At 52.3% G+C, this 27,049-nt stretch overlaps 7 protein-coding genes across 7 annotated transcripts; 2 read left to right on the forward strand and 5 right to left on the reverse strand.

Annotated features, from left to right (window-relative positions):
- Positions 1-366: 366 nt before the first annotated feature.
- On the reverse strand, positions 367-3,976 carry LAESUDRAFT_486112 (uncharacterized protein). Its single transcript, XM_040902650.1, has 7 exons — positions 3,794-3,976; positions 3,667-3,735; positions 3,532-3,618; positions 2,440-3,483; positions 1,595-2,375; positions 1,212-1,534; positions 367-1,159 (listed from the first exon to the last, which is right to left on the reverse strand). Exons 2-7 carry the CDS (start codon positions 3,693-3,695, stop codon positions 418-420), a joined length of 3,006 nt encoding a protein of 1,001 aa, XP_040759081.1. The 5' UTR covers positions 3,696-3,735; positions 3,794-3,976; the 3' UTR covers positions 367-417.
- A 223-nt stretch (positions 3,977-4,199) lies between these two features.
- Positions 4,200-6,817, reverse strand: LAESUDRAFT_739218 (uncharacterized protein; the record flags this gene model as incomplete). The annotated part of the gene is made up of 13 exons (XM_040910983.1): positions 4,200-4,328; positions 4,385-4,483; positions 4,544-4,608; positions 4,662-4,766; positions 4,835-5,091; positions 5,157-5,328; positions 5,375-5,615; positions 5,676-5,814; positions 5,869-5,965; positions 6,022-6,258; positions 6,314-6,417; positions 6,470-6,559; positions 6,609-6,817. 13 exons carry the CDS (start codon positions 6,815-6,817, stop codon positions 4,200-4,202), a joined length of 1,944 nt encoding a protein of 647 aa, XP_040759082.1.
- A 2,176-nt stretch (positions 6,818-8,993) lies between these two features.
- Positions 8,994-9,681, reverse strand: LAESUDRAFT_664186 (uncharacterized protein; the record flags this gene model as incomplete). Its single annotated transcript, XM_040905101.1, has 4 exons — positions 8,994-9,050; positions 9,110-9,335; positions 9,402-9,502; positions 9,556-9,681. The coding sequence occupies 4 exons, from the start codon at positions 9,679-9,681 to the stop codon at positions 8,994-8,996; spliced, it is 510 nt and encodes a 169-aa protein (XP_040759083.1).
- A 1,291-nt stretch (positions 9,682-10,972) lies between these two features.
- On the forward strand, positions 10,973-19,401 carry LAESUDRAFT_763837 (ketoacyl-synt-domain-containing protein; the record flags this gene model as incomplete). The annotated part of the gene is made up of 21 exons (XM_040913337.1): positions 10,973-11,017; positions 11,073-11,206; positions 11,262-11,508; positions 11,563-11,768; positions 11,825-11,908; positions 11,959-12,043; positions 12,094-12,241; positions 12,297-12,393; positions 12,449-13,017; positions 13,071-14,293; positions 14,347-14,496; positions 14,547-14,664; positions 14,713-14,836; positions 14,894-15,099; positions 15,149-15,366; positions 15,422-15,454; positions 15,507-15,651; positions 15,704-17,379; positions 17,441-17,835; positions 17,889-18,031; positions 18,089-19,401. The coding sequence occupies 21 exons, from the start codon at positions 10,973-10,975 to the stop codon at positions 19,399-19,401; spliced, it is 7,359 nt and encodes a 2,452-aa protein (XP_040759084.1).
- A 294-nt stretch (positions 19,402-19,695) lies between these two features.
- On the forward strand, positions 19,696-21,670 carry LAESUDRAFT_486333 (ArfGap-domain-containing protein). Its single transcript, XM_040902651.1, has 6 exons — positions 19,696-19,833; positions 19,894-19,960; positions 20,018-20,068; positions 20,123-20,165; positions 20,215-20,338; positions 20,395-21,670. Exons 1-6 carry the CDS (start codon positions 19,755-19,757, stop codon positions 21,549-21,551), a joined length of 1,521 nt encoding a protein of 506 aa, XP_040759085.1. The 5' UTR covers positions 19,696-19,754; the 3' UTR covers positions 21,552-21,670.
- Positions 21,670-23,142, reverse strand: LAESUDRAFT_486351 (uncharacterized protein). The gene is made up of 4 exons (XM_040902652.1): positions 23,027-23,142; positions 22,403-22,977; positions 22,289-22,343; positions 21,670-22,238 (listed from the first exon to the last, which is right to left on the reverse strand). The coding sequence occupies exons 2-4, from the start codon at positions 22,846-22,848 to the stop codon at positions 21,789-21,791; spliced, it is 951 nt and encodes a 316-aa protein (XP_040759086.1). The 5' UTR covers positions 22,849-22,977; positions 23,027-23,142; the 3' UTR covers positions 21,670-21,788.
- On the reverse strand, positions 23,090-26,873 carry LAESUDRAFT_731339 (DNA repair exonuclease). The gene is made up of 14 exons (XM_040910025.1): positions 26,769-26,873; positions 26,576-26,703; positions 25,728-25,891; positions 25,575-25,671; positions 25,243-25,520; positions 25,008-25,193; positions 24,784-24,952; positions 24,292-24,728; positions 24,146-24,233; positions 24,020-24,094; positions 23,778-23,966; positions 23,643-23,728; positions 23,461-23,587; positions 23,090-23,405 (listed from the first exon to the last, which is right to left on the reverse strand). The coding sequence occupies exons 1-14, from the start codon at positions 26,827-26,829 to the stop codon at positions 23,388-23,390; spliced, it is 2,103 nt and encodes a 700-aa protein (XP_040759087.1). The 5' UTR covers positions 26,830-26,873; the 3' UTR covers positions 23,090-23,387.
- Between the last annotated feature and the right edge of the window lie 176 nt (positions 26,874-27,049).

Genomic DNA, 27,049 nt, shown 5'->3' on the forward strand with positions numbered 1-27,049 from the left:
GAGGGTCAAAACGCGCCTTGAACAACAGTGGGGGTAAACAGTCTGCACAATACATGTACATAGTGGAGGTGATTGTGCGAAGACGAAACCAAGAGAAGTCCCAACTAAGCAGACCGCCCAGGAACTCCCCGATATGTTGGTCGTCCTATGTGCGGGCCAATCCGCAAGAACCGGGCGCCGTCATCGTACCTGGTAATGCGAGAAGTTCTTACTCTTGACATGATGCGGATTGATGGCGATATAATTGACGACGAGAATCGTCTACGTTCTTACCATCACCGATCAAGGCGCATCGTAGTTCAGCACGATCCATAAGCTGGTCCTTTCCTTGGTCTCGAATGCGCAAATTCTTTATCCCGAGAGAGAGCCAATGCAGGCAGAAATCAAGTGGGATTAGGCCATAATGGAAACGTGGAACTATGCGCCGTAGCGAGTTTGCCCAATCCTTGCATCGCGTGGTAAATGACCGGCCAAGTGCTGATATTCGAGTGTCTGTTGCTGACGTAGCATGGAATCCGAAGTTGGCAGCATACGATCTGCGTATGCCACTGACATGCTGGCTGATGACACGCTGGCGCTGTGTGGAACAGAGGTCAAATCGGTGGGCAACAAGTGACTGCCCGAGTGGCCATAAAACTGGTCTTGACTTCGGCTAGGCACCTCGTTCGAACGATTCGGTGAAAAGGAAGCAGTCCGTTGATGAGCACCACTGAAGACATGTGACGGGATCAAAGGCGAAGTCGGCAGCAGGCTGTTCTGCGATCGCTCAAACTGCAGTGGTGCTTGCAGCGGGGGCGGCCGTGTGGGTAACAGCGACGGGCCGGCGAGCCGCCCAGGTGCTTGAAGATTGTCGTGCTCGGTTGACCAGATTGAGTTTGAGGTTCCAAGCCCGAAGAGGCCCGGTAGGGGAAGAGGAGTCGAAGGTGCACGAGTGTGTCCGGAGGGCCGCTGTAGCAGGTTGAGTATGTCTGCTGCAGTAGTTCCCAGAGGCCTCGCGCTGGTTGTTGGAGTACGGTTGAAGTTCTGATAACCATGCAGAGGCGGTTGAGGGGCTGGAAGTTCGTGAACAAGGAGCACAGCAGGAGGACTAGTCGGGTTAGAAAGAATGGGTATGTCAGGCTGAGGAGGCAGCATTGGCGGTTGTGGCGGGGTTGACAGTCTGCGATAACGATGACAAATGAGCTTTCCAAACAATTCAACCAATCACTTACCTGGGATTGAACAGAATGATCTCGTCTTCTTCTTCCTCCCCGTCTTCGTGCTGCGACCCATTCAATGCTCTGTGGAAAGCCTCACTGACGGGATCGTCGTCTGTACGAGTCACGTCCGTTCTATTGTCCTCTTCGGACTCGGAGAGGTCGGCAAGCCCGCGACGCATGTCAGCAGGTATTGGTGCAGATGAAAACACGTCAGGTGACCGATCGGCGCGCAGTCGACGATCCGTACTATGGTCTTGCGGAATAGCTGCCGCAACCTCAGCCCTAGTCTCAGAGACGAGCGAGAACTTGTTCTCAGAAAATCTGACAGGAGTATCCTGGTACCGCATTGATGCTACATGAGCGATTTTCGACTCATCACGGCAAGAGATGCTCACCTGACGGTCTGCAAGTGCCTTTGCGTCCCGGAGCAATTCTTTGATTCTCATAAGGAACTCCTCGTTAGGATGCAAGCCTTCCGGAAGGGGAGGGTTCTCTCCGGCAAGGGCACCTTTTCTTAGAACGCTAGTCATTACATCGTCTGATATTAAATCCTTGAAAGGAAGGAAACCGATCATCTCAACGTCCTCCTCCAACACAGTCTTGAGATCAGGAAGCTTTTCGAGAGGAAACTTCCGCAACAGAGCATTGAAGAACTCTGTGTAATCGCTCCAGAAGCTCTGTACTCCAGGTAACACTAGTTGCGCGGACGAATGGCGTCCTGGTCTGTTCCGGCTATCCAGAGCATCAGTTCGATTGCCGTTGACGCCGTGCGGTCTCGGACTTTGCAGGATGTATTTGTAATTAGCACGGACCCATTTGCTTGACAGACGCAGGGCAGGCAGCATTCTGCGGAATGGTGCGGTGATGGACTGGGCGAGCTCGCCCGCATCCTCCGGAGGCGGCTCCGCAAGTTGCACGACGCCAACCTCAAGAAGCACGCGATATAGGGCGAGAAGATGGCCTGCGATCTGCGACTCGACGCACAAATCAGATGCGTATAAGCTTCTTCTGGAGCTTCCACGGCTTCTGGCTGCTTTGTGGCGAACGTCTCGGTGTTTCCAGAGCGCACCCTGGGCCAACACAATGACCCTCCAGATCATCTTGGGCGGGAGATGGCGCTCGGAGATGAGAACCCTGAATTCGTCGATCACCTTTTGAGAAATGCCATCGAGCGGACTGTCATTTTTGAGAGCGATGTAAGACGTTCAGTAAAAGCCGAACACTTGGTGAGGACACTCACTCCTCATGAGGGAATTGCCACAACGCGTGCACCACAACTACTTTCTCCTTGAATGCCTCCACTCGTAACCGGACACTAGGTTGCCCGTTCGCCTCTTCGCTCTCTTTCTCCTTTTCGTACCTTCCTCCGGTCTTCTTCCACGCATCCAGCGCCTTCCCCAATGTCATATGCATGTTATCCAGTGCGGTGTCATATGGCGTGCGCACACAAATTGCACGGTAATAGTACACCAACAGATCGAACGTTTCTTTCTGGTATGACTTCAAAACGGCAAGTTGGTGCCATGCGTTTCCGTCGTGAGGCAGGAGCAGCCGCGCCTGCTTGTAGCATCGCTCGGCCTTCTCGTAATTCCGCATTCGAGGTACAACCGGTGCAGGCACGACGTTGGCAGCCCCGCCCCTCTTGCCCCGCCCGCCCCGCCCGACAGGAGCAGAGGCGGGTGGCCCATCCTCGTGTCCTGCACGCGGGCGCCCGCCCGCTTCATTGTACTGCTCCTTATAGCGCTCGATGTCGCCGAGACAAATCAGGGCCTTGCTGAGGATTGCAATCCGGCTCTGACGTTGCTCCGGCGTCGCGGTAGAGGTGATGGGATGGATGGCGTCGGCTTCCGGTGGGAATTGATGCTGGTTGCGCTTGGGCGTCTCGCCCTGCACGGCAGTGTCCTCGGGTACGATGTTGATGTTGGCTAGCTCATCAAGCGCACCTTGCGCATCGTCAAGAGCAAACACCCGGCGGATGCGAAAGATCAACTGGACCCAGAACTTCTCTTCCTCGGAGAGATATTGGCGGAAACGCTGCAGCAGCTTACGCTGTTCGACGATCCGCTGCTGCTGTTGTCGTCCCTGCTGCTGTGCAGCTCCTTCCTGCTGCTGCTGCTGCTGCTGTCGGGCAGGGTCATAGATAGCACGTTCCAGGGCAGTATGGCGTTCCTTGTATTTCGAGATGAACTGGTAGGAAGTCGCGATCCACAGCTGCGTGTCGATATCTCTCGACTCCGCGGCGTAGGAATAGACAAATAGTAAGCGCAGATAGTGTCGCCGCAAACTGTCTCTGGATGAGGCCCACAAGTCAACTATAATACTGTGGACGCACTTTTTCCTTTGAAACTCAACCTCTCTGTCCCATGGATCCCGAGTCTTCAGCAATTCCTTCAAACCCTGCTGGATGCTTCGTGCCTCTCTGAACCTCCATTAGCTCCCCAGTCGGCATAGCTCAGGCTCAGCGCACCTTGCGATTTGTGCTGGTTCTTCGGACATCGTGAATCAGCTGATGCACATTGCGTGCGATGATGGGTGTCTGCGGAGCAAACCACTCAGCCTACTGCCAGGGATGAGCGCGAAGTTAAGATACGCGCCCAATGGATACTTCGCCGAGGACTCTTTTATTGAAAGCGATCGATCTGGGTTACTTCTTCCCCCTGGTCTTGGATTGTTTCTGAAATGTGCGAAGTGGCATGCAGTACATCAACGAGAGCCAGGGGAGACAGGAGGTCAAAGTAGGAGATCAGAAAGTAGAGGTCGCATTGCAAGCGCCTATATCATGACGTTCGCTTGAAATGTCATACAGATACTCCAGCCTGTGCCAGTGCAGGGACTACACGTAGATTCTAATCAAGGATAACGTCGACGTTTTTAGTAAATACACTTGGTAATCAACAACGGGATATCCGTCAAAGTATAGGGAGATTGAATCCGGATGACTGTGGTCATTACTGCATAGATGGCAAAGGGAAGCGTGTCATGAGCGTGATATAAGCAGCTTCAATCTTCGTCGTCGTCACGCCCTCCCGGCTTGAACAAGGCAATAAGCTCGTCAGCACCAAGGCGCATGTTCTTCATCCTGTCACCGGAGAGAGCGGCTTTCGCAAGCGCTCGTTTCTTGTCTTGAAGCTGAGGGATAGCAACTATAAGTGGGCATCTTCAAAGTCCACGAGCTCCCTACTGACCTCGAGAATGCGCTGCTCAGTGGTATCTGGCACACAAAGTTTCCGAATGTGAACGTCGCGAGTCTGGCCGAAACGATGGGTACGATCGAAGGCTTGGTCCTGTTCGAATAACGATGCCAATTTACTCTTCACCCCGTACTCCATAAAGGAATGTCCTACCTCCAGAGCTGGGTTCCACCATGGATCTACGAGTATGACATGGTTGCAGCATGTAAGGTTCAAACCTGTAAGCGATATGGTCAGATTGCAATGCCAAACGAAGCATATCGAGGCTAACCTGTGGAACCGGCCTTGAACGAGATAAGTATTACCCTGATCGACCGGCTTTCCTTGATACGATCGAGCGCATACTCGCGTTCGGCCTTGTTCATGGTACCATCGTCTACCGAATCGACATCAGTCTCACCCCTCCCTAGATGTAGACATAGATAGCATGCTGCCGACACGCACAGCGAACAAACTTGATCTTCTCCGCACGGAGGAACGGCTCGATGAGGTCGAGCATAGAGGTGAACTGCGAGAAAATGATCGTCTTCTCTGTCCCCTCCGACAGCTCGTCGATCTCTTGCAGGATCTCCAGGATTTTGCGGATCTTGGTCGAGTCGGGTGGGAGGTCTGAGTCACGGCGGCTCTTGGTGCGAGCTTTAGCGACCACAGCAGCACAAGATGTGCAAGTGTCAGACTTGGCAGTGTTGGCCGTGTTGAGCCTAATCTCCCCGGAGAATGATAGTGAGAACTCGAAAGCTAGTCGCAGATAGCCATCGAGACTTACAGCGTCTGACAGAGCTGACAACGTTTGGTTGTCGCGATGCCCATAAGAGCAAGACGCTCCGCAAGCTCATCTGCATCCTCCTCCTCATCGTCCTGGCTTTTCGCCTGCTTTGGCTCCACCGCCTCCTTATCCCTGACATAGTCCGCGGAGACGAGCGACGGATGATTACATGCTGCGCGAACGTCAGCCAACATCGGCGAACGTAGATCATTGCGCACCTTGCCGGAGACGGAGGAGGAGAACGAGCACGGACGTGTAGTTTCTCGCAGCTCCGCCCTGTTTCTCCAACGCCTCAAGGCTCGACTGCACCCGGTCCTGGACAGTGTTATAGAACGCACGTTCGTCCGCATCGAACTCGCAGTCCACAATCTCCACGACTCTTTCTGGTAATGTCAGGATGGGCTTGCCGTTCACTAAGGTATCCTTGGTACGTCGCAGCATGACGGCACCCAACACGACCTACAACAGTCAGCAGTAAGAACCTTCATGAGCAATTAACCGAAGCGATCTCTGACGTACGTGAAGGCGCTTCATCGCCCGCACCGTCCGGTTCGCTTTGACAGGCTTCGCAATTTGCTCGTTGAACGTGTGCCACTCGTTGAGTGGCCGGATCTTGAGGAATTTCAAGAGCGGAAATAACTCCTCTACGTTGTTTTGCCTGACCGAGGCAAACATCAGATAAACATGGAGTGGCTTGATAGGGAAGTCGCACATGGGAGTTCCAGTTAGGCACCATCTGAACTTCCCCTCCAATGCACAACAAGCGATAGAGCTCTTGGCATTCCGGTTCTTGATATTGTGCGCCTCGTCTTCCGCTCTTGTCAGAAATATGGCTGTCAGGGATATGTTTGTATATCATCCATACCGAGCACAATACGCCACCACCGCACACGGAAGATAGCATCCTTTTCCTTCCTCCTCGACGTTTTGATCTGCGTTTTGCAGATAACGGAGTCGTCATCTGAGTCGTCCAAGCTCTGCTTCTTGCCTTTCTTCCTCGACGAGCTGCCCTCGTCTGATGCGGGATTATATGCATTGTATTCTGATGTCACGGTAGAATACGACGTTATCACCACATGCGCTTTCCCGAGAACCTTGGGATCTATCAGGTCGAGCCCATTGAGATTATGAATTGATTAGAATGGTTCAAAACTGACCACTTGTGCGACTCGCGCCATGGTGCTCGATGACGGTCAGGCCGACGGCAATCTTCTTTATCTCACTCGCCCATTGTGAAATCACAGCTACTGGGCAAATTACTCTAATCATAACGATCGCTAAGTTCTAACAAGAGGCGCAATAGCGTTTCTTACAGAGTGGTGGGCGACCAACCCTCTTTCTTGTCTTGCTGTGTAGCACGACCATCGACAATCCTTGTTATGGTCTGAATTGTCTTCCCGAGTCTGCACCTGTGCTCAACGTCTGCTGCAATTAAAGCATCCTATCCCTTACCCCATATCATCAGCGAGGATCCCGCCCATCTTCTTCCCCAACTCGCGCCCTGCCATCCACGATCTGCCGGAGATCTGGTGCGGAAGAAGCTTGACGTTTGGACGGAAACCTTCTACTGTCGCATCCTCGAGCGATACCTCGATCTCGTGCGTGTACGCGCCAGTAACCAGTTCACGTAGTGCCCTCTCGGCCTCGGCAGTTGTGAGCATGGGATCGTGTAGAGTATCGGCTCCATGCACGTCGAGCATCTCGTATTCCCGCTCGAATGGCACGATGGGTGGCAGGTCCTTGTTGGAGGGCACATGTACAGGAATGGCGTGCTTGGACTTCGAAGCAGAAGGCAAACGTCTTTCACCCTGAGCCTCGATGTGAACAGAGGGCCCTCTGAAGTGTGGATATGTGAGTGACCAAGGCTACGAGCTCATGAACAACCTACAGGACTTGTACCTCGTCATCTTCCGAGTCTGATATAATGATGGCAGTGGATGGCTTCCATTGCTTCAAGTTGATTGATGACACGCCGCTGGAGCCATCCGAAGACACGGACTATGAGGAGTCAAACAGGCGTAAGATCGCAAGTAGTTCAGCCAACGCTTACGATGATTGAGGGCTCGTCCGAAAGCTGCGGTTTACTTGCCACGTGTGGCTGCAACGGCTTTCGGAGTTCTCCTTCCAGATCAGCATACAGGTTGAATTGTTCTTCAAGTAATTTGCGACGGCTGGAAGGAACACATAAGACATAGATCAAAATACATCGCAGCAAGATGCTGCTGCGTGTGCCTCACGAGCAAACAGAGAGCATCAGCGACGTACAATTCCTCCATCAAAGTTGTGAGAAGGTTAAAGCGGGGATATTTTAGTCACTTTGGCAGACTGTCTCAGGCGAGCTATGATAATGGCTGGTACGGTCAAAGTAGAAGTTGAAGATGCAGTTGAGCTTTAGTTCGTCCGACGGCGTAGGGATCATCAAACGCGATCACGTGTGAGCCGCGTTATTGAGCTATGTTTATCCTCGGTGGCTGCTCTTTGTACTGTACCACTGCATGTTACTGCTCGCGGCGCATTTTGACTCGCTAGTACATCCCCTGTTCGGAGGGGTGTGTACAAAACAGTGCGTTGCACACATTATGGACAGAGTGGAGCAATAAAATATTAGCGTGAGTCGCGTTCCATAGACTTTCACTGGAAGCCCCATGAAGCGCGAGACGATACTATGCTTCTGCTTGTAGCAAAGATGTAGACGGATATGCAACAAAGTGAGTGAGACTTTAGAGCATCTGATTCATTATCAAGCAGTGTCACAAGTGCACAGAGAGGATATACCGGTCAGTAGCCAGATCGCAGCACGGAATGCCCATCCTGTTCCGGCCAAGGGACCAGAAAACTTGGCACACAATCTGTGCTTTCGACCTCGGTGCTATCGTAGTGGTGGAGATGTTCCCAGAATAGATGAGTGCGTTTGTTGGCTACCTTATTGCTCCTCATGACAAACCGTCCGGTCATGAAGGTCATCTGTAATGAAGTTCACGGGCATGGGAAATCCGCAGCTTCTCCCATTAAAAGATAGCGCGGCAGTACGTAGAACGCGTTGCGCGAGAATTGTATATTGCACAAGAGATGATGATTAACGCTCCGTAGCTTTTATCGTTGTACCAGAAGGCGGGACCAAGACAATAGCGGTGGGCAGTGTGCCAAGCGCTATCCCACGTCGCAGATAACCCCCTGGGTACGTATCAACCCTCGAAACATCCAGTTCAGGACGCCGCAAGTCCAGTATAGCGTACGCGTCGGACCTCATTGAATGTTAGTAATTGTGGGACATCATCTGATTGAGCCACGGCTATGTAGAGGGAGTTGATGTTTGCAGCAATTGCATTCAGCTATGAGCCGAAACATCGGAATGCTTGACCGGTTGACAGCAGACCTTGCTAGCCCGGAAAGCAGCATATCCTGGAGGGGGCTGGTTGAGTGCGCTTCCAATGATGAGGCTGTGACGAGAGCGACGGTGCTGAACATCCGGGTCTGAGAGTGTCCCTCACATGAACCCCTAACGTATCTCCCTTACGTTAATGGGCTAGCATAAGGGAGATACGATATAAATGCATCAACCCTGATTTTTCATTCAGGTTGTTCATGGGATCGATTTGCCATTCGCTCGTTCCATTGATGCAGGCTGCACCTCCCACCTCCCACCTTTACTCATCCCCGCGTCAATGACAAAGCCAGAGCGCCGTCTTCGCCACGACGAGGACGAGAGCCGCGTATCATTTAGAACAGTGACACGATTACATGAGGTTAGCGGATATGCTGCTGTAGAATTATGTCAGCTCAACCATGAAAGCATAGATGCATAACTAAGTCACTCACAAGTGACCCTGAAGGTCGTTACGTTTCCCAGGGCTTCTTCCGTGCATTTGTCGTAGAGTGACTCGGCTGTGCTTCCTGTTGTGAACATGTCTTGAGAAATTACAGATGAGACAACAATAAACCGTGAGGCTCACGTTCAATTTGTCAGGAATTAAACGATTATTGGGTATCTGATCGGTTTTGCCTTGCTCGATGAGAAGCTTGAGCTCAGCGAAGGTCAATGTCCGTGGTTCATTGGCGTCCTCTGTAGTCTTTGGAGCTGATGGCTGCAGGTGTTGAGCTGAAGGGGTTTGCATGCTAGAAGCCAGTTCCTGTTCCCTTTGAAGCACATCGTCCACAGTGGTGAAAGAGCCGGTGACCCTAAGAGCGAATCATCATCATCATCATCAAGGATCTGCGTTTAACCTGCGGGTCTGCCGGACATACCGGTTGAAATAGAAAACTTTTGAGCGCCGTAGTATGTCTGTCTTCACTTCGTCTGGGTTGGCTTCGAACACCCCATCTGCAATGATGTGTTTCAACCCTTCCTTGTGGTGTTAACGCAGTGAGCGGGAATAGTGCTGAGCAACTCATGCCTTACCTGAAATCCGGCATCTTCAGCAAATGGATATGTGAAGAACGCATCGACTGAAGCTTTCACCGCTGCATCACGGTCCGCCGCAGATAATACGTGCTCTGACTCGGCGGGAATGGTGTGCGCATCCATAATGGTTCACCTAACCTTTCTGCAACAGACTAATGAACATGCACGACAAATACGGCCGCGTGGTGTGGGTAGTCGGACTCGATGGGATGAACACAGTGACAAGTTGTGAATGATTGGACAAGCAAGATCGTCGGCGCTTGCGCGTAGCCTCCATCAGGCCAGCGGAACCCAGCTCTACGGCTTGGACATCTACCACCTCACTCTTTCGGCGGCAATTAATATTCTCATTCAAAAGTGCGGCCCAAGCAGAACTGGACGAACGACCTGACCGGGTGTCATCAAGCCTACATATCTGATGGCTAACGTTGCGCAAGGGCTCATCATGGATATCTTTTTTCCAGCTTGGCATCACAGAGTTGCAGGTCTCGTCTTTTGCGGTGTTGGCTCAATTTCTTTGGTACACATGCGAGCATATGGGTTCGGAAAGCCAGATCTTCCCCATCAATTCGGAAGTATCCATCATTCGCATCCGTCACAATTCATGCGAAGTGACGCCTGATACTAGCGTTCATCTGGTTTTACCTGTCGTAATCCACAGCACCGCAGCTATCTTACTTCTCCAACATGGTTCTCTCGGCTGATGGGCAACACTAGCTCTCAGCGAAAGCAAGTTTGCCATCGTAATCAGTCAGGTTCACAATATCTTTCGGGCTGCGCAAATCCGGCCGTGGCCGGTTGGAAATACGAATCATGTGTAATCCTCGGGGATTTCGACGTCGCATAAGGTATCGCATCGTATGCTGTCATTGCAACGGGGATTTAAGCCTTCGATGCAGTACCGAGAGTGATCAGCGTTTCACAGGGCTCCTCTTGCATTAGTGCCGCTGGACCAGTCGAGGGCTACTGATGCTATTGTTTTTTTGTGACGCACAGAACAGCGCCCGATGGCGCGACTTTCACTACGTGCTTCTATCAAAGATTGCCGGTTGAGTCGGCGTGTCAATTACCATTCTGACGATCTTTACCGATGCTCTCATGCTTTAGCGAGATGGAAAACGTCGGCCTGAGCGGGAGAATCGTGCTCAACTTCCATTGCATGATGAGAACATGAATGATTCCCCCGTTTGTCCTGCATACTGATGATCAATACAGACAGGCGTTCATGCATTGCTGTGGAATCATGCTGCTAACGTTACTGGAACGTAAGGGACTCGGGTTCGGTACGCGTGACAAAGCGTGCGTGGACAACGGTTCCACGGGAACGTTCAGAGCATTGGGGGGCCATCTGCTCATCCATAAAGGTGCGCATGTTGTCGGCTATAATAGAGCGACGATATTCCCGCTTACGGACATGGCTATCTCCTCTCAATCGTTGCCTAGACCGCCCATAGCAATTGTAAGTGGTCTGGTTACGACGATGCCTCTCGCTTTGCTGAGGTCGTCGTCTGAAGGTCGGTATCGCTGCAGAGTTGCCTGGCGGCAGCTACTCCGCGAAAAATCTGAGCTATAAGGAGTTCTCTGACTTCCTCCTGCATGGTGGCAAGGCATACGAAGACATACCACCGAATCGGTTCAGTGTCGACTCGTGAGTCCAGATAGCTTGCATCTTCCCAAGAACTCCTCTGTAACTCTCTTTGTAGATGGGCCGGAGATGGTTTGGGTAGGGTTGTGGCTCGGAAGGGGTCGTTTCTCAAGAATATCGCAGAGTTCGACCATAGCGAGTTTGGCGTATCGGCGAAGGATGCGCGTGCGATGGCGCTGGGCACACGAAAGCTGATAGAGCTCTCGTTCTTATCATTATTGGATGCAGGCATCGCCTATCGAGGGCGCAACGTCGGGTGCTATGCGGCGGCGACGGCGCATGACATTCTCGGCGTCGCTGAACCGGTGAGGACCTAGCCGACGGCGCGCCTGCGATGATCTCATAGAACGCCAAAATAGGATGAGATGGAGGCGAAGGGATCGTTCGCAGGCATACCGTGCATGGTTGCCAACAAGATATCGTATCATCTCGATCTTCGAGGCCCATCAGTGCCTGTAGATACAGCCTGTAGCTCGAGTCTGACAGCTTTGCATCTTGCTGTACAAGCGCTTAGGCTGGGAGAATGCGAATCGGCAGTTGTCGCTGCTTGTCAACTCAATCTCAGGTAACTTGCGGTCTTGAAACCGGGGGTGACTACCAAGCTGACTCTAGCTCTTTCAGGCTGGCAGATTTCGTGCAATACAGTCAAGGTTCTGTTCTAGCGCATGATGGTGAATGCAAACCTTTCGACGCCTCTGCAGACGGGTAGGCATCTCACTCAATGTCTCGAACAATATCCATGACACGCCGCGTAGATTTGCAAGAGGTGAAGGTGCTGTCGCCATTGTTCTTAAGCTATACGATGATGCTGTACGCGATGGCGACTATATCTATGGAAATGTAGGCTTGTCTTTAAGGCTGTGGCCATCTCGTTGACTCATTCGTCACAGATTCTTGGCACGGGAATCAACGCATCTGGAGGGGTTGCACCTGCCTACGCTCCTGTTGGCAACGCACAACTCGACGCCATGCAGCGCGCGTACCAGGGAATCGGTCGGTTTCCTACAGAAGTCGACTTCGTCGAGATGCACGCTACTGGTATATATGCTGACTTTATTATCCTACTGAGCGATTTCTGAAATATCTGCACCAGGTACTGCTGCCGGGGATCCCATCGAGAGCAACTGGACTGGTGAGAACTTTGCAAGAGATGGTGAACTCCTGGTGGGAAGCGTGAAGGGGAATATCGGGTAAGTTACTGAATGAACTAGATCACCCTCTATCTATGCTGAATGCTCGCAATAGACACCTTGAGGTGGCTGCTTTTCTCGCTTCACTGTGCAAAGTGTGTTCGGTCTTCGAGACGGGCGTCATCCCGCCTAACGTCAATCTCTCTGTACGAAACCCTGCAATCAAATGGAACGATTACAAGCTCAGGGTTCCTGTCGAGCCAACTCCGATCACGGCACGCTCTCCTTCCGGGAGGCTATTGGTTTCCATGGGAAGCTCTGGAATCGGAGGCGCCAATGGTCACGCCGTATTAGAAAGTGTACCAAAGACAGTCAAGTCGAAGGCTCGACAGGGATCCAAACAGCGACCGGTGCTGTTGCTGGCCGGAGGCCTTTCACCGCGGTCAAGCAACGCTGTCGCGGATGGCCTCTGGGAGTCCGCAATTATGTATTCCGATAAGTGGGATGCGCTGTCCTACATTTATGGAAGGCGTGTTCGGCAAATGACGTGGAGAACTTACACAATCGCGCGCCCCGGTCACCAACAACCGTCAGTAGCAAGATTCTCGGCTCCAGTCTTGACACCTCGAAACAAACCACCGTTGGTCTTCCTCTTCTCGGGGCAGGGTCCCCAGCATATCAACAGTAAGTCTCACCAACATGACCTGAGAGGCTCATGGACTTACAGCGTTGCTCAGTGGGCAAGCAACTCTACGAAAGGTTCCCTGTCTTCCGCAATACCGTTACCCTATTGGACAGATGTCATCGAGCTATTACAGGGGCTTCGCTTGTGGAAAAATATGGAATCTTTGCGGAGACGAAACCGTTGCAAGGTCTGCCACCTGTCTGGCCGATTTCCGTCATTCTACCTTCCATAGCCATGGTCCAGATCGCACTTTTCGATCTACTTTGCGACCTCGGCGTACGTCCTGATATTGTTGTGGGCCATTCTGCAGGAGAGACAGCAATGCTGTATGCTTCCGGTGCGGCGCCGAAGGAGATGGCGATGGAGATCGCCATCGCGCGAGGGCAGGCTATGACCATTATTGAACGGGAGCACGGCACCATGGCAGCACTCGCGTGCACGCCGGCACAGGCTAGCTCCATCCTCAGAACAGCGCGTCAGAGCATCCAAAAAGAGGGAGTGCTAGAGATAGCTTGCTACAACTCGCCGTCTGCCGTTGCCATCGCTGGGCATGACTATCTGGTCGAAAAAGCGATCAAGCTTGCCAAAGATCGCGGATTCCTGGCGCAAAGGATACAAACCAGAGTCCCTGTCCATTCGACCCTCATGGATATCTGTCAGGAAGAGTACAGATCTGCTATGGCGGAGATTTATGCGCGCTATCCAGGAGAGCACAAGCCATCCATCAAAACATACTCAACGGAAAGCGGAGGCTGTCTCAATGATTTCAGCGCCGAATACTTCTGGCAAAACAGTCGAAACCCTGTTCAATTCACGCGTGCGATCAGCGCTATCCAGCATGCACATCCAGATGCAACTTTCATGGAAATCAGTCCTCATTCAGTGCTCTCGTCATATTTACCGGAGCTCGGCGTCCCAGCGGTGTCCATTGCATGCCCAATGCGTCGGTCGAAGAAGTACGAGCAAGATCAGGAAGAAGCCCAGCTTCTGACCTCTCTTGGGCAAATCATTCTAATGGGCCACAACTCGGTTGACTTCCGAAAACTGACCTCCTATGCAGCATTCGAACGAGATTTTGAGCCTCCACCGTATCCCTTCATGAAGAAGAACGTGCCTTATCTACCTCAATACTCGCACATACTTCGAAAGCAGATGGGTTTCAGAAGGCCGTTAAGTGGAGAGGATATGAGAATCAACAGTTTGACTCATCCGGACATCGCTCAGCACGTTATTAACGGCGAACCAATTATGCCAGCTGCCGGTTTCTTGGAAATGGTGCGGCCATTCGAATGCTTTGAAGTCCCACATGTCTGCTGATTGATGTGCAGACCCTCGAGGCCGGAGCACGCGTAATGTGGAACGTGCAATTCCATTCAATGCTGTTTCTATCTTCTGAAACACCCAACGTGGTCTTGGTTGAGATTGACCGCATGCGTTGGTCAGTGAAGTCTCTTCAACCGAGCCCCTATGGTGGCGCAGTGAGCATTGCTTTTCCTAAACTTATTCGCTGGAGACTGATTCATATTAGGGTTCACCGCGGTTGCATGCTAGTGGTTATATGACGGGAGATAGTGTTTCAAATACGGATCAGCTTCCCATAGATATTGTGGCCGTTTGCGCACGCTGTCAGGCGCGCAGTGTCAAAGGTGATTACTCCGCCCATCTCAACGTTCATTGCTGACACTGTCATCCAGTATTTTATGAAAATCTAACACATTTTGCACAATATGGATCTCTCTATCGCCGTGCCGCTGAGGTTCATCTTGGATTCAAGGAAGCCCTCGTGAAAGTTAAAGGTTTAGATGAAGACCTATCTGCGTAGGGACTCCGATCTTCCTCGCACATTGTATATCAGGGATGCTCAACTTGGCGCAGGATCCCGGGTTATATCATCCACCCCGCCATCCTCGATGCATGCATCCATGTCGTGGTCCATCCCGATTTCACTGGGAATCCCAACAAAGACGTTTACTACCTTCCATCGAGAGTCGGGCGATTCATGTACCATGGTTCACTGGACAACGGTCGGATGCTACCGGACTTTTTATACGCATATGCAGTGCTGAAAGAGTGGCTTCCTGGTATGTTCGCCTATCTATGCTCTTCACTCGATTTCACATGATTGCTTAGGAGAGCTCATAACTGATGTCTACATCATCGACGTTAATGGCGAAAGAATGTGTACTCTGCAAGATCTTACGGTGGAACGCCATTATAACGTCTCGCCTCGAGAAGTGATGAAGCGTTTTGATTTGGTATACCAGCGTTTCCAGATTCTTCCACGTAGCTTTGAGCAGTCCGACTCGACGGCTCTGCTTTCAATCGGAGATCCACGGTGTGGGCATCTAGTACGTCATCGCTCCCCCGTGAGACTCGTTTTCCAGCTAATGGTTTCTGACATAGGTTGAGCGGGAAACATCCGAAGGGTGGGTTGAGGTTAGTGCCGCTCTCCGGTCCTTGACCTCGCGGCTAACTGATACTGCTGCAGTTCCGACTCGACGACAATTTGACTGCGACGGAAATGGTTGAAAACACCGCATTAAACGATGCGTTGAGAATCTGTGAAGCTGGAATTGATCATATTGTTAATGTATCTGGCAAAAAGGTCATCAATGTCCTGATTCTTGACGAGGGTGAGCACCACGAACTTCATTACATGAAACCATTTTTTCAAATATTATCTAGGCTCTCTCCATTTCGCTTATGCCCTGTCCGCGGCGATCGAGAAAACGTTAGGCACGAGTACGACAATTAAATTCTTCGTCGCCATTGACAGTGCAGAGTCATCACAATTGGCATCATTACCTCGGTCGTGCATAGCAACCAAGGTGGACTTCTCAGAATCGCATGATGGTCCAGGACTGCAAGGAGCCTTCTTCGATATGATAGTATCATTCCACGCGTTGGTTCCACGAGGGCCGCTCGCCGAAGACTTGCGATACTTAAAGAGCATTCTTCTTCCCGGAGGGCTTCTTATTCTTGCAGAGAATGTTGAGGACCCGAAGCTTGCAGAACCTTCCATTCCTGACAGCAACAACCCGCAGCCTCCGTGTCCAGCAAAAACGTCTTCCTCAAGGCACTGGCTAGCTTTGCTGGAATCCCATTCATTTCGTACTGCTGTGCACCCATGCCACCCGCCAAATGTGCTCTTGCTAGAAGCACAGTGCCCGACTATATCTCCTCCAAGGATTATACAGCCTTTAACTGCGCAGGACATCGTCCTCCTGCCGTACGCTGTCGGATCAGAGATGTCTATCCAGCAAGCTTTGAAGGTCCTCAATCCGGAGCTGCCTACTAATATTTGGTTCATCGCGCTAGCCGGCATGCATGGAGATGGCGCGAAGGGCTTCACGCGCTCGCTCAGGCGGGAGTTTCCTCTCTGGGACCTGGGTCTAGCCATATTCCAAGTGGAGTATCCGCAGTCTGAGGCAGAACAGATCGTTCGCTACTACTCCAGCGTACCTGGCATGGAGAGGGAGATTTTCATCGATGACAAGCTCGAGGTCTGGAACCCTCGATTCTGCGAGAGTAATGTGCCTACCGGTACGAACAGTACTCTCGTTCTAGCCATGGGTCAGAGCGATGTACCGCCATTCCATGCGAGCATCACTGTATTAGGTGCGTCGACATCCGACGCCGGATGTTACGGTATTGTCGGCCGTGTTGATCGCCTCGGGATGGATGTGGACCCTGAACACTTGAACGCTACTGTGGCAACTGTCATTTCCGAAAAGCCCACCGGTCACGTCGTGGTCCATGCAGGCGCTTTATCTGTTATTCCCAACAATGCAGACCCATCTTCCGTCGCTAGAATGCTTCCGGCATTCTTATTAGTGAGTGCCGCTCTCGGAATTGGTTTCCTACAGAATACGAAGAGAGTGCGGAAAGGTCGAGTAATTGTCACTCATAGCGACTCGTCCATCGGACAGTCCTTGCTCTGGCTCCTAGAAACATTCGGTATCACGCCACTTGCTATGCGCACATCTGCCACTCCTCTGGACTTCATATCTCTCCACCCTCGTATAGACGATGTCGTCCTTTCTGGGTATGAACAGGAAAGTCAAGTGCTTGACGAGTTTGTCGCCACAGGCGCATCTGTACTCTTCTGGCGAACGTGCCTCAAAGTGGCCCACATCCTCGCTGCTGATCCTTGGGCCATCGGGGATACATTGCGCACGGCTTCGCTGCGAGTGCAACAAAGCTCATGTCCATCTCCCTTTCCGTGTCAATCGCAGGAAAAGGCTGACGAAGTTCTGCAACTCACGAGTTCTTCTCCGTGGCTGTTCAGACCCGATGAGACATACCTGTTGATCGGCGGCATAGGGAGCCTTGGCATGCATATCGCTCTGTGGATGTACGAAGTAGGTGCTATCTGCGATGATTCACAGTATATCATTTCCTTATTGACATTCGCCTCTATAGAAAGGCGCCAGGCATATTACGATGACGTCTCGGTCCGGACGAAGATCCATAGAGCAGGCAAATGACACTCTTGCGCTTTATATGCTGGAATATCTGGACACACGACCAGACCTATCGTTGCGGCTTGAAGCGTCTGACGCTGCCTCCGCTGCATCGCTCAAGTGCCTGCTGGCTAGCCTTTCCCGCCCCGTTGCGGGATGCATGTTTATGCCTGTCGTCCTCTCAGATCGCACTTTCATGTCACAAGATGCTGAGAGCTTCGACACGGTCTTCAACTCTAAGATGAAAGCCTTTGAAACGCTGGAATCAAGTCTGGACGTACCCAAGCTTGACTTCCTGATAATATTCTCTTCCATTACAACCTTCGGTAATGCGGGGCAGACTAATTATGCAAGGTGAGCAATGTAGTCATTGTATAGATCTATCTGGTCTGATAAATTGTACAAAGTGTCAACACCATATTAGACGGAAAAGCGGCAAAGCACCACAACGCATTTTCCATTGTCGTGCCCACCATCAAAGATTCGGTGGCAGTGAAAGGGCGGGAGTTCCAGCTCCAGCACTTACTGCAATGGGGCTATTCTGGAAGAGGTAAGCGTTCAAAAGCCGTTTCTTGCGATAGGCTGCTCATCATCCACCTCCCTGCAGAACTCTGCGACTGCTTGGAAGATGGGATTCGCAAGCTGGCTGACGGACCCTTCAACCTCTACGTTCCTGACTTGGACTGGGATCTCGTCCACGAACATCTCGGGTCCTCCCCTTTGTATGATCATCTTGTTAAGCAACAATCCACATTCGATACGAACGTCTCAATCAATGACATGCAAGAGCAATTGCGGAGCGTTGTCCTGCAGCATCTTGACGTTGATCCCAAGGAGTTCTCTGCCGACGTACCGTTCACCGCATACGGTCTCGACTCCCTATCAGCTGGGCGACTGTCTCTGGCTCTTCGGCCTTTCGTGAGACTATCTCAGTTGCAATTGCTCGGCGACCTCAGTTTGGCAGGTGTGCAAAACTTTGTCAAGCAGGCCAGCAAGGATAATATCCCGATCGACACTGTTCCTCAGCACGAGCTGTTCCAATGGGATGAAGTCAACAGAGCAGGACAGCCGTTGGTGAAACTTGTCGACCGTCCGGACGATATTCCATTGATTCTTGTTCACGGGGCAAGCGGCAGCATCATCGCTTTCATGACTCTCCAGGAGAAGTTCACGACTTCATTGTGGGCTCTGCAGACGACGCCGGAGACCCCTACAGAGTCGATCGAAGCCATGTCGCGGTACTACTTCGCTGCCATCAAGGCTGCACGGCCTAATGGACCGTATCGTATCGGTGCATATTCGGGAACCTCGATCATCGCACTTATGCTGGCACGTATGCTGGAATCCAACGGAGATGAGGTGATTCAGCTCTGCGTAATCGACCACTTTACGTTGCTGTTCGCGTCTCCGTACATGGAACCAGACGAGGAGACAATCCAGTTGCACTCTCCCGGACCGGCCATGATACGGCACGCGCTTGATAGGATGCTCACGTTGTACAGAGCTGAGGCGACGCCCACTCGCCCGCAGATTGCTCAGTGGTATGAAGATGCCCTCAACGGCCTCGACGTGCCCGACTTCGCCCGCGACTGGCTATCTGCCTTCCAGAAAATTGTAATTGGAACCTATGAGTTCATGTTCCAGCTGCTACCTCGAGATCGACCGTATTCTCTGGAGGCTTTGCGGCAAGCTCTGATTGACTGGATGAGGGGCATACGAGCTCCGGTGATTGCATACTTTGCCACCAAAGGAGTGCTAGCGAGCATCCCAGATGCAAGCAGAGAAGAGTGGGGAGATTGTGGTGTCCACCTAGCATTCCCAGATGCGAAGATCTTTACGTCAGAAAACACGCACTTCACGATCCTCGAATCGGAAGAGCTTGTGCATTTACTGGTGACAGAGTGGTCCCCTGTAGAGTAGTCTGCAATTCCTGAGTCCGATGAATATAGATTGTCCCCTTTTGTGAAGAAACTTGAGTATTACATGATGTGTCTGTTAGATGCGGCCGAGCAATAGAGGTACGGAAAACTGTTGAGGACGTGTCGCCATCTTCGTGGGCAATTTGAATGATGATGTCCATCATAAGAGATCTTAGAACTTCGACAGAGCAGAAGCTGATTATACAGGGCGAAATCCAAGGCGTGTTGCGAGGCAACGCTGCAGAGGCACGAGGTCATAATGGGAGACGACGAAAGAAGTGACGCGCTCACCATTTGATCGACGACCACCACGACCAACTTCAGGGTCACCAGCACTTCAATTCCTCGCCATAGATGTCTCATGGGCTAAACAAGATCACTGTTGAGCGGAACCAACGGGCTGTCCTCGAGTTGGCGAGCCAACCTGGAAATGGCGAGCGGTCTTGGTGAACACACCTGTTCACCTACTCATGCATGTTTCTGCCATTCACAGATGTCTGTGCAGACTGCAAGGCGAGGAACCCGCGATGGGCATCACATAACCTGGGTATCTTCATATGGTACGTCTGCCTGCGTCTCTTCAGTCTTTGCGGATGATACAGAGCGTACACTTCTAGTATGAATTGTGCGAGCGTGCACAGAAAGATCGGCACACATATATCCAAAGTGTACGTTCCTGATCTCCATCTTGGGATGCAGGTCTTATAACCGCAATGTCTTAGAAAGAGCCTTACCATGGATATGTGGACCAAGGAGCAAGTGGAGGTATGTTGCGTCGTATTATGCCCGCTCTACCGGATTGACTGGTCTCAAGGTGATGAGGAGCACCGGTAACATCAAGTCTAACGCGTACTTCAACTCGGATGAGAGACGCAATCCTCCACCGACCAACATGGTCGACGCAGAACGGGATAGTGAACTTGAGAAGTACATCCGAGGTGAGTGTGCGTCCCATGTCATCTCATGCTCGGTCGTTCAACTGTGAGACTTACAGCGAAGTACGAATACAAGCTATTCATTTCGCGCTCGGTACAAGCTGCTGCCCTTCTCGGTCCCTCTCAATCATCCACGAGCAGGCTAGCTCATGTGCCACCGATTCGCTCACAAACTGTACCCGCCCTGCCGATATCTACATCGTCGCCCTTGTCTAGCACTCCTCCTCCTCTTCCGCCAAAGACGACCGTCGCTGAGCAAATGCCTGCAACGAACAACTTCAACTTTCCGAGCGCTACTATGTCTCCTCCACAATGCAGACCAGTATCGCAGCCAGTTGTGAATGCATCGTCGCCGTTTAATCTCCAACAGCAGGCTCCATCGACAAGTACCTCGACATGGGATCCCTTCAAATCCCTCCAAACATCGACACCGACGTCGAGCCTTCCACTACAGTACACGCCTTCTCCTACGAGCCTTTCGACAAGCACCGCGTCCCGGCCCTTCCAGGCTACTGTCACGCAAGGCGCAGCAGCCACCAATCCCTATAGCTCGCTATCCGGAGCTTCGACAACACCGTTTGCATCTTCTCTCTCCATGAACAACTTGTCGGGACACACTCCTAGCACCATCGGACGTAGCATGAGCCTTAGCACCGGACTTCAGGTCAACAACACCATGGGCTACCAGAACGTGAACCCCTTCCAGAACGCACAGACTGGCGCTGGGTTCTCGGCACCGGTGCTCACTCCTGGCACGGCACCAAGACCGAACCCGTTTGCACAGCAGGCCTTCACGGGAAGCACGTCGGGTATGGGTGGGCTCGCGATGCAGATGCAAACACAGCCCTCCATGCCATTCACAACGTCGACTTACGCGTCGCAATCCTCGCCATTCGGTCAACCAGTCTCTCAGCAGTCCCAAGGTCAGCTACAAATGCAGATGCCGTCAACGTCGTCCATGTTCCAGCCGCAGTCCACTAGCCAGATGCAAATGCAGATGCCGATGCCAGCGAACCCATTCGTACAACTTCAGCAGCAACAGCAACAACAGGTGCACACGCCGTTCGCGACCCAGCCTCCCTTTACAATGGGCACACCGTCGCCTTTCGGCCAGCCTCAGATGCAACAGCAGCAGACACCCGGCGCGTTCAATCCGTTCGCCGCTGGAGCAGGATGGCAGGGTGGGTTCGCGGGGCAGCAGAGGAACGGGATGTGATATACACATATATGTTACATATGGCACAGATACTATACAGGGAGACTACAGATCTGTTACTAGGCATAAGATACCGTAGTAGTATTCCGGTTAATCTATCATGAGTACCTGCTGGCGGGGCGCACGGGCAGATGTGAGGTGAGTCACCGCAAACGTCCTAGGGCAGTCGGCACTGGAATTTTAAAACGTCCTGGGCATCTCATCGTGCAATCATCGTCGTCGTTATCGTTATCATCGTCAGTCAAGGACCAGCGTGCCTTCGACACGGTCGCCTCCCATGATTCTCTCCGTCTTCGCCTCGCACCTGACCAGCCTTCTCACCTTCGCAATGACCTCTTCTGATGCAGCTTTCTTCAGTGCCACCGCTGCTCTCTCGACATCTCTCCTCCTTATCCGCGGGCCCCATATGCTCTCGCTATAGGCGTCCACGAGCCGTATGTTCTCGAGGTGGTCCTGGCCCGGGAGGCAGATCATTGCGGCGATCGAGCTGGGTGGAAGGAGCGTCGCCTGGCCGATGGACAGCGTTCGCAGACTCGGGATGACGGGCAACAGCGGCACATTGCGCGCAAGCGGCGCGTGCAGACCGAGATCGTCCGAGGGAAACGCCAGGTTGGTGAGCGTGATGTGTGTGATGTCGCTCCAGGTGCGAATGGCGCGGAACAGGTAGAACGTCGCGGCGGGCACAATCTGCAGGGGGTATGTGAGCGGCAGCGGAGTAAAGGCAAGAGGCATCGTACAGCGGTAGAGAAGTGGTGGGCTGGATCAGGGCCCGTCCACACGAACGTCTTTGGGCTTTGGGGGGAGAGGACCTGCATAAGCACATCGGAGCAACATCTGATGCTGGGACTCACTTCGCCATAGACAGAGCTTCGTAGATGTGCTCGAGGCTTGGGTTGCGCGTGTGCGAGTGCAGACATAGAGATAGCAGGTCGAGCGGGACCTGCGTTTGCTGCTGAGCGGTCTGGTCGTGGGGACCCTCTTGCTGCTCGAGCATCGTCAGCGTCATCCGACACCGCCGCAGCGCGACTGCGAGATGCAGGAACACATCGAAGCTGGCGGCTCCTCCAGACAAGGAGATGGTCAGCGTCTTAGGAGGGCACGCTAGCACGGCGCGCTCTTCGGAAAACCGTATGAGTTGGCGCACAGTCCGGAAACGGAGATCGGAATGCAGGATGCGCTGGCCAAGCTCTGCGAACGACTTGTCGACGCAAAGCACGTCGGTGGGCCGCGGATGGCCCTGCAGCGCGAGGGAGAGGATATCGAGCAGGAGTTCGACGGGGACAAACGTTAGACACATTGGAGCAGGTGGTGGGAGTTCTGGTATCAGCTGGCTGCAGGAGGCCCATGGACGACTAGGAGATCAATGGCTGACTTTGTTGCCCGGGATCAGAAGGCGAAGTCGAAATATTCATGTCCGACCGGACATCTTTCGGAAATCACTTGCCGCATGGAGATTGATAATGGGGGTTGCTCACCTCAAATTTGGCAGAAGGCGCAAGAAGACTGCAAAGTCTAACCTCTTTCAATTAAGTTCATCAACGGTATTGTTCTTGTATTATTTCCCTCACACAAAACAACAGGTAGAGAGAGCGGAAGGCGCCCTCCATCGCTCCGCTTCGCCTGCTGGGCATGATTAGATAAGAGCATCACGACCTGCTCCCGCCACTCTTCCCAGTACCCGAACTCCTACGATCAGAGGCATAGAATCAAAAATTCTCAGCGGTAAAGGATGTGAGCCAAAGAGGCGGAGTGCGGCGCCAGTATCAGAAGGAGAATCGTCATTTTATGATGTTTCGAGTCGACAGCAAGAGTGAGTACAGTATTTGTGTATGCAACTCAATCGCTATCCAGCATCTGCGAGCACAAACTCAATGAAGCTCGGTGGAAGACGAAAGGCACAACTCCCCACCTGAGCATTCTTCCGTGTGGCTCGTGAAGCTGCTGCTCTCGTCGACGTCCGGCCGGAAGGAGCGAAGCTCAATGTAGCCTGCTTAGCAGTGGTCTTCTTTGCTGGAGCCTTCTTTGCTGTGGTCTGACTGCGGAGATAATCAGCTTGGCGCATCGATTAGTCACGACAATGGCTCAACATGCCTTAGCACCGCAGCCCTGTTCGTTCTCTTCTTCGGCTGCGGCTCCTCTACTTCGTCTTCCTCCTCGTCTTCGTCGTCATCAGACTCCTGGGAATACTTTAGGCATTCTGGTGTCTTACAGCAGAAGAGCACTGACCACTTTTTTCTTCCCTCTGCCCTTCGCAGGAGCTTTCTTTGCGGGTGCAACCTTCTTCGCGGGCGCCCTGCTCTTCTTCTTCGGCACGTCTGACTCGGGTTCTTCGAAGTCAGACACGCCTGCGTCAACGTCCATCATCATAGAGTCGATGGATGCGTCTGAGTCGTCCTCTGCCGCTTTGCCCTTGCCCTACCACAGCCATCATCTAGGTCATTGCCAGAAAAGTATGCTGATGTGCTCACTTTCGACTTTGAGGACTTGCCTTGCTTGCGCTTCTCGATGTACTCTTTGTCCTGCTTCTCCTTGACTTCATCGACCTGACAAATGTCTTAAGCACGATGGCAACAATGCCATGAGGTATCACGTACAAGGGCATCGAGGTCGTCATCATTTTCGACGTTCTTGCCATTGGCTTGTATACCTTTCAATAACGACCTAAGCGCAACGCTGACATGACTGGGTGACAATCACCATCAGTGAGAGATCAACTCCATACAGATCTGCCTGAACCTACTTCTGTATCGCATGGATATCATCTTTATCCACAAACGTCTCGATCGCGTCTGACATCCCCGCCTCGCCCAGCAGCTGCAGCTCCTGCGCAGCGAGGTACTCCCGCACTAGCGTCTGCACGCGCACCTTGGACAGCTTCTCCGATGTCGACAGGTCCGGGTCATCGATGCTCAGTTCAGGCTGCTCGACGGTGATCTTTGCGCCGCGCTTGGCGGTCGCGCGGGCGCGGTGAAAGACGAGCACGTCGCGCGGGTTCGCGAGGCGCCCCTGGAACTCCTGCCCGAAGCGCACCGGATTCGACATCTCGCTCACGCCCGTGGTGTCCACTTTCAAGCGGACGATGGGCAGCATTCGCGGTAGCGCTTCTTCGCCCTCGTCAACGGCGCGCTGGTTGCGCTCGTCCCAGAGCGCGTTTGCCTTCTCAATAAGCTCGTTCACCTGGGGCATGTGGTGATCAGGACGTTGACTGCATGGAATAGTCTGCATTGCGCACCCTCTTCTTCAGAAACTTTGTGATCGCCATCCTATCGCCGAGATCGAAACCCTCTTCTTCTGCTACTTCGGTGAGGACGACTTCGTCGAGCACGAATGGCCGCACGGTCCGTAGAGGGATAGGAGTAAGTTCAAATTCCTTGCCCTGGATATTCAGTAGGGCAACATGCCTGTGCACTATCGTCAGCGTCCGAACCTGGATGATACACATATCGATAGGCATACTTCTCAATAGATTCTCCGTCTGCAAGAGATGTGGCTACCGACGACCCTGGCTGAGTGATGAAGTATTTCTTTCCGGCTACTGGCTCCGGGAGGATGCGACAGTCGTGTTCGTGCCCCCACACGACCAAATCAATGCTATCATCAAACATTCCCTCAGGGACGGACTGTTGTGGTCCATGCGGGACTCTTCCAATCATCAACATCTCTATTGTCTCCAATCCAAGAGTCGACTTACCGATTCTGATGCAGCAGCAAGATATTGAACCAATCGTCCTTGTCGCGCGGCATGAACATTCGCACGCGGTTGCTCCGTAGCTCGAAGTGCATCCGCTGATCCTTGACGTTGCCCACGCCGTACAATCCGAGGCGTGTATTTCCCTTTCGCAGCAGTACGGGCCGGATGGCGATTCCGCTATTTTGCGCCTCAGCATCGTTCAGCGGCAGATCGATGCGGCCCATGTAGTTGATAAGCCCGCTCACTGAGAGCATGTCGAGAGCCGAGAGTGCACCTTCCTATTTGATGACTTAGAAAAGTGTTCCGGAAAATGAGAGGGAGCAGGAACTTACCGGGCCAGCACCTTGTGGGTCATCGTGATTTCCATGTATCGAGAAGACAGGAATGCCGACATTGAAGTTGGGGTCCTCATAATTGACAGCTGGGAAGCTACATGAGTTGCTCTAAGCAACTCGAAGCTCGCTCTCTGATTACGAGACACGTACGAGTACCCAGCGGCTTTGCCGTCATTCGGATCGCTCAGCAGCTCGATTTGTATTGGCCGGTCACCGAGCGTATACTCGCGCAGGAGTGCCATCACCTGGTATAGGCAATCGCGAGATGGTCTGTTCTCGTGAAACAGATCACCTGCAAGTAGGATGAAGTCAACCTATGGGATGCACGCAAAGCGAAAGATGATCAGCAGGGAGCCTGATGAGAGAGCCAGTGAAAATAATGTCTTTCTGCTTTCGAATGATCGTGGCATGAACATGATCTTTCTGAGACACCATGTAGCACCATCTTTTGTAGGGTCATCACATGAAGATCCAATGTATCGCGCAGTTGTAGCCTCACCCTAAGCCAACATGGTGTTGATGGAGGGTCGAACAAGTGCCATCATAGGACAGTCCTGGTCCTCACACGAGTGTCTCTGCAAACATGCAAAGATACAGAATATTCCTGGGCTACTCCTCGATATCAGAGGTCACGAACTCATCGTAGCACATTTTTGATCTTATAAAAGAAGCCATTCAGCGCATAATGGACAAACCGTGGCATGAGGCCTGAGATGGAGGAATGTTGCATGGTCACGATTGAAATCGCGAATCCATAGGCAGTGCAATCGAGGAGGATTGCAGTCAGAGACCTGGATTCCGTAAATGGAGTGTTTCCGAACATCTCTTCGGATATCAGCGGCCACAAGTTCCGAACCTCAAAAAGCGCGCCACTAGAGCGGAACGTCTAGTGAAAGCCATGCGACATAGTCTTACGCATAGTCAGTGTTACGAGCTGCGTATGCATGCCAAATTCGAGGCACCTTTGTCAGGGATAAATCAGGAAAGCAAACACTCACATCATGTTTGACTGCTAACTGCAAAATCTCGCGGAAGGTATTGATTGAGTCTTGACCACGTATTGGGTCTCGCTCTAAATAGCCTATATGGGTGTCTGTGGCAAGCATTATCTTTATCGTATCATCTGCTGCTGTGAATAACATAAATAACAACATTAAACACGACTTTCTGTTGGGCAAACGCGGTGCTCACAAGCTTTCTGTATCACGGGTGGCGGTGGCATGGCAGGTTCTTCATTTTGTGAGGACCCCATGATAACTCTGAGAAATCCAGGAGATTCTGCGTGTTGTTATTTGAAGACGAAGATGATGGCGGAGGCGAAGATTTTTAGCGTGAATTGTGGCCGCACTACAGAAAGCAAAGGGGATCCAGCTACAATCGACGCCAAAGCGAAACGCGACGCGGCGTGTCACATGCGATCACGTGGGTCGTTTCTCGCGGTCGGCGTGGCTCTAAGCGCCGTCCATATTTCG

This window comes from Laetiporus sulphureus, assembly GCF_001632365.1.
Source record: "Laetiporus sulphureus 93-53 unplaced genomic scaffold LAESUscaffold_62, whole genome shotgun sequence".
NCBI lineage: Eukaryota > Fungi > Basidiomycota > Agaricomycetes > Polyporales > Laetiporaceae > Laetiporus > Laetiporus sulphureus.